The sequence below is a fragment of the Echinops telfairi genome, unplaced genomic scaffold (genome assembly GCF_000313985.2).
Source record: "Echinops telfairi isolate 266 unplaced genomic scaffold, ASM31398v2 ScPeMD7_7412;HRSCAF=8450, whole genome shotgun sequence".
Classification (NCBI taxonomy): domain Eukaryota; kingdom Metazoa; phylum Chordata; class Mammalia; order Afrosoricida; family Tenrecidae; genus Echinops; species Echinops telfairi.
Window position 1 is genome coordinate 10144546 of NW_022111312.1, and position 6958 is coordinate 10151503.

At 50.5% G+C, this 6958-nt stretch overlaps 1 protein-coding gene and 1 long non-coding RNA gene across 2 annotated transcripts in view; one reads left to right on the forward strand and one right to left on the reverse strand.

Annotated features, from left to right (window-relative positions):
- Positions 1–6: 6 nt before the first annotated feature.
- POP5 (POP5 homolog, ribonuclease P/MRP subunit) lies at positions 7–1703 on the reverse strand. The gene is made up of 5 exons (XM_004709692.2): positions 1663–1703; positions 1451–1593; positions 617–766; positions 347–430; positions 7–240 (listed from the first exon to the last, which is right to left on the reverse strand). The coding sequence occupies exons 1-5, from the start codon at positions 1680–1682 to the stop codon at positions 128–130; spliced, it is 510 nt and encodes a 169-aa protein (XP_004709749.1). The 5' UTR covers positions 1683–1703; the 3' UTR covers positions 7–127.
- A 284-nt stretch (positions 1704–1987) lies between these two features.
- The window catches only part of LOC123522457, a 50830-nt gene continuing 45859 nt past the window's right edge, over positions 1988–6958 (forward strand). The window contains exon 1 of the long non-coding RNA XR_006680728.1: positions 1988–2219. This is a non-coding gene — a long non-coding RNA (uncharacterized LOC123522457). The remainder of the gene's footprint in view (positions 2220–6958) is intronic.

The window sequence follows — 6958 nt, forward strand, 5'->3', positions numbered from 1 at the left end:
TGCGGGGGACACTGCCTAAAACAGCAGGGCTGCTTTTCCAAGACGGGCTGGGTACAGCCCGGCGAAGATGCTGCCTCTGGAAAGCTGAGGTGCTGCTGAGGCAGACCCGGCGCTGGGAAGCACAGGCTCACCGGGGGGCCGCAGCAGGCTCCTCACTGCCACTGTCAGAAAGCTCGTCTTCGTCTGGCTCCTCCAACAAACAGCTTCGTGCGAAGGATTTCTGGATGGCTTCCCGCTCTCCTGGAGAACAAAATGAAGGAGGCCCAGGGATGAAGGCTACCTCTTGGCGTACTCTATCCTAGTGGGGGGACGGGAGGTCATTAGGCCCTGGGCTAGCGTTGCTTACCTTTGTCCGTGCAGTTCTGCAGCAAGACCAGCAGCTGTCTCCTGTTGTACTGAATCAGGAACTTCTGGCATGTTCTAATTGTTCCTGGCACCGGAAATGGCTTTGTAGTTAAGAAATTACAAAAAGACACCCCCCAATATCCGCCTCTTCATGGTTCGAGGCAAGTGACTTGCTCAGGACAACCTGAAGACCCACTTACCCAGCCACCCTTCGGAACAACCTGTTACCTGCTGAAAAGCAAGGACTCAATTGATCACCTCAGACCCCTACCTCCCACGTGCAAAGTGTTGAAAAAACAGGGGTAACGGTGCCCTTTGTTCTCCAAGTAGGTGATGAAGGGAAGAGCCGACCAGACCAGCTGGTAGAAGTCTTTCCGGCACCGGAGCAGCACCACTCCCGTGTAGGCGTTGAGGTATCTCACTACAGCGGGGTGTAGGGGAAAAACCACTTAGGAAAACTTTGGATTTACAGGAGCAGGTTCAAATCTTCAGCATGACTCAGAGGCTGTTTTCCAGACCTGGAATGCCTTAGAGGGTATTTTAAAAAAGCAAACTGACAGGGCTACCTTGTGGAAGGAAAATAACACCTTGCATACTGCTGAGAAGTGCTGCGGGAATCTCTAGGGCTCCTCTTAATGCACATACTGGCATGTCACTCAGTGGAAGGCAACCCCTTGCTCCTGAAAAACTGGCTGTTTTATTGCAACTGGGCTCTGTCCCCAGAGCAGGAGAGGTGTGCCTGGAATGGGTGGTAAATTCTCCAGGATTCCATTTTAAGCAGGTCAGAGGGGGTTCAAGTTGTGTAGCTACCCGAGCCTGGGCTCTAAGCTCTTCTTGCAGTCAATACGTGACAATTCTGGCACACACCACCCCACCCCCGCCATCCTTGTCCATATAGCCTGTCAAACTACTGCCTCAACTAACTATACGCGGCTTCACTCATTGAGTCCTGTCCTATCGGGCTCCATCACTGCCCAATTTACTGATGTCAGACACAATCACGTACAGAGGCTGCATCGCACTTGGCCGTCAGTGGGTCTGTCGTGCCCCTCCTGTCCCTCCTCCGGCCCCTTGCGTCCTCCCGGACTCCCCACGGCGCTCGCACCCGTAAAGCCGATGGAGCAGGCGGCCGCGCCGAACGTCCCGTGCACGCGGGTGATGGTGTCCCGTACGAGGCCGTCCAGCACTCGGTCCTCCAGGCTCAGGCGGCAACGGGGGTCGTCGGACACCAGTTCACATAGCAGGTACCTGTGGCGGGAGGGAGGTGAGCGCGGGGCCGAGGGTCAGGGGTCAGGGGGCCGGGCCGGACTGGCTCACCTGTGCTTGAAGCGCACCATGGCCGCCTGCGTACACGCATGCCCGGAGCACAAACCGGATGTGGGCGTTCCAGTCGCCTTCGGCCAATGGGAAGTTAGTTTCCTTAGTCTTGCAGCCACTCAGAAAGGGAGGCAGGCAGGGGCGGAGCTAGAGAGTCGAGAGGGCGAGCTCTGCGTCAGTCAACTTTGAGCCCCGCCCGTCGGCCCGTCGGCCCGTCGGCCCGTCGGCCCGTCGGCCCGAGCGAGTGCTGCCCGCGGAGCACCCCTCGGAGGCCAGTTGCTGAACTGAAGGTTCGCCGGAGTCAGTCGACCTGGGCTGTTGGGGCGCTGGCTGGTCGCTGTGGGTTTAGGACTGGACTCCACGGTCTCAGCTCTGCTTTCCAGTGTTCGGGACCCTGGAGACGTTTGCTTTGTATTTCCCCACATTGGAAGGTGGAACTTCCTTTTGAAACAGCATTCTATTGTGAATTGAGCGAAGGTTTTACGGAGCCGATCAGTTTTCCACTCAACAATCCATGCACATTTTGTCTCTCGTCACAGAATGCAGTCTCCACAAAGGTACCATCCCTTACCCCACTTCCTCCCTGCGTCCCCTATTCCTCCTCTCCGAAGCCATCTGAAATTTGTCCTTGGATCATCGTTGCCCTTCTGGTCCTAAATGGTTCTTTCTAAAGTGTGCGTCCCTTCCTAGTGTAATTGCTCCCCTAATAGGCCTGTCTCTTGGCAGAAAATTGAGCCCTGGGATAAGTTCCAGACCTGCAGGATGGCTGGGAGGCCCCACCAGACTCTCTCCGACTAATAAGCCCAATCTGTTTGGTGATTGTGAGTTTTGATTCCTATCGTTCTTATTTTTGTTGTTTCTTCAGCTTTGTTGCTAGTGTTCTAAGGGAGAAACGAGACCTCAAATTCAAATAAAAATGAGGCTTAATCAAGTCAAACCTGACAGACAAATCATCTGGATGAAGGAGACCGTCTGCCTGAGGGCATAATGGTGTCCAAGAAACAGAGAGACCTTCAATGAGATGGAGGGACTCAGGGGCTGCAACAATGGGCCGAAACAACACTTGTGAGGATGGCGCGGGACTGAGAGACGTTTCCTTTTGTGGGTAGTTATGAATTAGAACTGACTAGATGCTACCTATCAACGATAAAAAACATTTTTTTTTTTTTTTAATGAGAGCACATAGTGTCAGCTTTCTTCTGAGCAGTGGCCGGTGGGTTTGAACCCAAGAACTTGTGGTTAGCAGTTCAATGCTGACCTTATAGCTCCATGAGGGCTCCTCTAGTACCCCAAATTCCATCAACGCTTAGGCTAGGTTACCCCACCCTGGGTTGGTTAGGGGAGTGGCTGCAATCAACTTTCAAACACTCTGCCTGAGGCAAAGCTTTTTCACATGTCTACTCAATGGCAGGAAGATTTCAGTTGAGGCTGAGTTTATGTGGAGATTCAAAGATCGATTTAGGTCTGTCATTGTAAATCATCGCCTCCAGCAAACCTAGTACTCAGAATTTTCCCCCCAACATTTTATTAAGGGCTCTTACAGCTCTTATAACATTCCATATATCAATTGTATCCAGCATATTTGTACATATATTGCCATCATTTCCAAGATTTTTCTGCTTGAGCCATTGATCTAAGCTCCTCTTTTTCCCCTTCCCTCCCCCATCCTCCCGCCCTCTTGCATCCTTGATCAATTATTGTTATTTCATATCTTACACTGTCCTTTGTCTCCCTTCACCCACATTTCTGTTATTCATCCTTCGCGGGGTGGGCGTCTATATATCCAATCCTGTGATGGGTTCCCCTTTTCTCACCCTTCCCCCGCCCTGACTGTCCCCCTACCCTCATGGTATCACTACTCCCATTACTGTTCCTGAGGGTTTATCTTTCCTGAATTCCCTGTGTCTAGAGCTCTTATCTGTACCCATGAGTGTTCTCCAGTCCAGCCAGATTTGTCAGTCAAAACTGGGTCATGGTAGTGGGGGTGGGGGTTGGGGAGTATTCAGGAACTAGAGGAATGATGGGTGATTTGTCAGTGCTATAGTACACCTTGGTTGAATCAGCACTTCCTTATGCCACTTCTGTGGAGGGATAGCCAATTATCTATAAAAGGGCTTTGGGTCTCCGCTCCAACCCCACCCCTCTTTCACATCGATATGGTTATTTGTTTTGGATCTTTTGATACCTGTTGCCTTAGCACTCAGAATTTGAGCTGTAATTAAACAGTGATAGCTAGAGACCATCTAGTTCTTCTGACCTCGGCAGAGTGGAGGCTGATGTTCAAGGGGCTCATTGGAATCGTCATTTCCATGTGTTTGATCCCCTTCACTCCCCCCCACCCCACCACATGGCAACCCCTCACAAGCTCTGAAGACCCCAGTGGCTTATCTGGATGATGGAATTTTTTGAGGGCAAGAATGGGTCTCAATTCCCAATGCAGGCATTGATGGGGGAAACCGTATCCATAGTTTCGGGTTAGAACTTGGTTTAATTCTTCCATATAGTTAAATTGACTATTACTGTTGGGACCTTTCAACAACATTACAGTGGTATTTTCCAAACTTTGGACTGAAACACAGAAGTAGATAAAAGTCAATTATAAACAAATAATATATGCAAATGCAAGCACAGAGACCTGGTGATGTGGTGGTTACACATTGGACTGATTTAGCAGTTTGAAACTACCAGCCTTTCCAAGAGAGAAAGATAAGGATTTCTACTTCTGTAAAAAGTTAGTCTTTCATTGGTGCTATACTGCACCCTGACTGGCTCATCTCTTCCCTGTGACCCCTCGGTGAGGGATGTCCAATTGTCTACAGATGGGCTTTGGGTCTCCACTCCATGCCCTGCCCACCCCACTCCCCGCCCCCATTCACCTTAGGTATGGTTTTATTCTGGGCCTTAGATGCCTGGTACCTGATCCCATCAACACCTCATGATCACTCAGGCTGGTGTGCTTCTTCCATGTGGGCTTTGCTGCTTCTCAGCTAGATGGCTGCTTGTTTATCTTCAAGCTTTTAAGACCCCAGACACTATCTCTTCTGATAGCTGGGCACCATCAGCTTTCTTCACCACATTTGCTTATGCACCCATTTTGTCTTCAGTGATCCTGTGGGGAAGGTGAGCATCAGTGTTCTTGTGTTAAGGTAGTACTTGAGTCGAGGCCCTATGTCCATCAACAACTTTCTTCTAGCTCTTTGGTGCTTCCTTCACCCCACTATCATGACCCTAATTCTACCTTACAAATCAGATTAGACTAGAGCATGCACACTGGTACAGATAAGAGCGCCCCGTAACACAGGGAATCCAGGATAGATAAACCCCTCAGAGCCAACAAGGAGAGTAGAGATACCAGGAGGATTAGAGGAGAGTGGGGGGAGAAAGTGGGAATCAATCACAAGGATCAATACAGAACCCCTTCCCAGGGGGATGAATAATGATATGGAAATAATAATATATAACTTACCAAGAGTTTGTGAGGGAGGGCAAGTGAGGGAGGGAGGGGGAAGAAATGGGGAGCTGATATCAGGGGCTCAAGTGGGAAGAGAATGCTTTGAAAATGATGATGGCGGCATATGTGCAAATGTGCTTGGCACACTGGAGGAATGTTTGGATTGTGTTAAGAGATATAAGAGCCCCCAACAAAAGTTGGGGTTTTTTAAGTTAGACTTGGAAACTCACAGGGCCATTTCCACCCACTGACTGGATGGTGTGAGTTTTGTTTGAATGCCAGTACTGAGGATGCCTTATGGAGTGTTTTCCAGCTTCTCCCTCCATGCCAGTGGTTATCAAAGTGTGGTCTGGGAATTCCAAGAGATCAGAATTCCTTTCAAAACAAAACTGCTGCTCTTTGCCTTTTCCCACCCTCTCAGAGTTGGCTATGGAATTTTCCCAAGTGACATCATCATTCGGATGTACATGGGAATTAGGGAGTCCTTGGGTTTTAAAAATGTCTCCGTGTTGACAGTTTCCACAGTTTATGGTAAATACCAGTAAGGCCCCAAAATCCAAAGCTCTCTGGGGCCCTCAATAATTTAGGAGTAGAAAGGGGTAGAAGCAAAAGTGTGAGAATTTTGCTGCCTTATGCAAAATTAGATATGTCTTTTTTTTTTTAATTGAGGTCAGGCTTGAGTGAGCTTTTTTTCTAAATTAAAAAAAACAGAATGTTACATATAGTCTGCATAAAGTGCACACGTATTCTGAAGTAATAAAGCAATGACTTTTTACTCACCTATAGACTTGTGTAAGCACCACCCTCAGATGAAGATACTGAAGAAGCTTCTCTCAGTCTCCTTTCCTGCCCATACCCTCCCTAGAAATCACTACTTTTCTCTCTTCTCTTGTCCCACGTGAGTTTTGCCTGTTCTTGTTCCTTTTCAGTGTCTGGTGGCTCGTCTGCAGGATTAGTGCTACATTTGAGCTGCCCAGGACATTGGATGTACCCTGGTGACGTTGGTCGGTGTCTCCTTGGTGGCCATTTAGATTCTATCCAGTTTTTTCTTGTTATACCCCAGCACTTGGATGCAAGTCCCCTGCCCATCCCTGATGGCTTGTAGAATTGCCTTGGTCTTAGGGAGGGGCGGGTGTCCTAGGCAGCCCATGGAAACTAGAGAGGCAGGTTTCAAAACTAGTTTTTGACAGGATGTGGGATGAGATCTCACTCTTCCCAGCTACCACTGTTCGACTGAAAGAAAGGAGTTCCGGGAGCAGGGGGCGGGATGGCGCAGTGCCCTGCAGAGGGAGGGACCAAGCTCATCCCGCCAGCTTCCTCCCTGCCCAGCAGAGGGCGCCAGAGCCCACAGCGCACGTGGAGAAGGAGCAGCCACCCTGGAAGACGGAGTAGAACTTTGCCCGTGGCGGGTTCCCAACTGTCAACTCTTTGTGGGAGTAGAAAGCCTCATCTTTCTTCCAGGGAGCACTGGTGGTTTCGAGCTGCTGACTGGGAGACGCGCAACGCAAATGAACCCACGACGCAAGCCCAGTCCCTGAAAGCTAAACCACACTCCGAACACTTCACCGCCATCGGTCTCTACGAAACCCCAAGGCAGAGTGGGGGGGCTCCGATCAAAGCCGTGCTTTTCACCAAGAAGCAAGGTTCCGAGCTCTCGCCGGCCGAGCCCAGGGGCCCCTCGCCCGCCCCTGTGTGCAGCGCAGCATGGAGAGGCTGAATGTTGGGCTTGCATCCCCGCCGCCGGTCTGGACCTCCGTTTCCTCGCCTGGGCGACAGGTTCGTCGTGTGCCATTCCTGGGGGCGGCCATGCGATCTCACCGGGCCGCCGCGCGCTGCGCGGTCCCC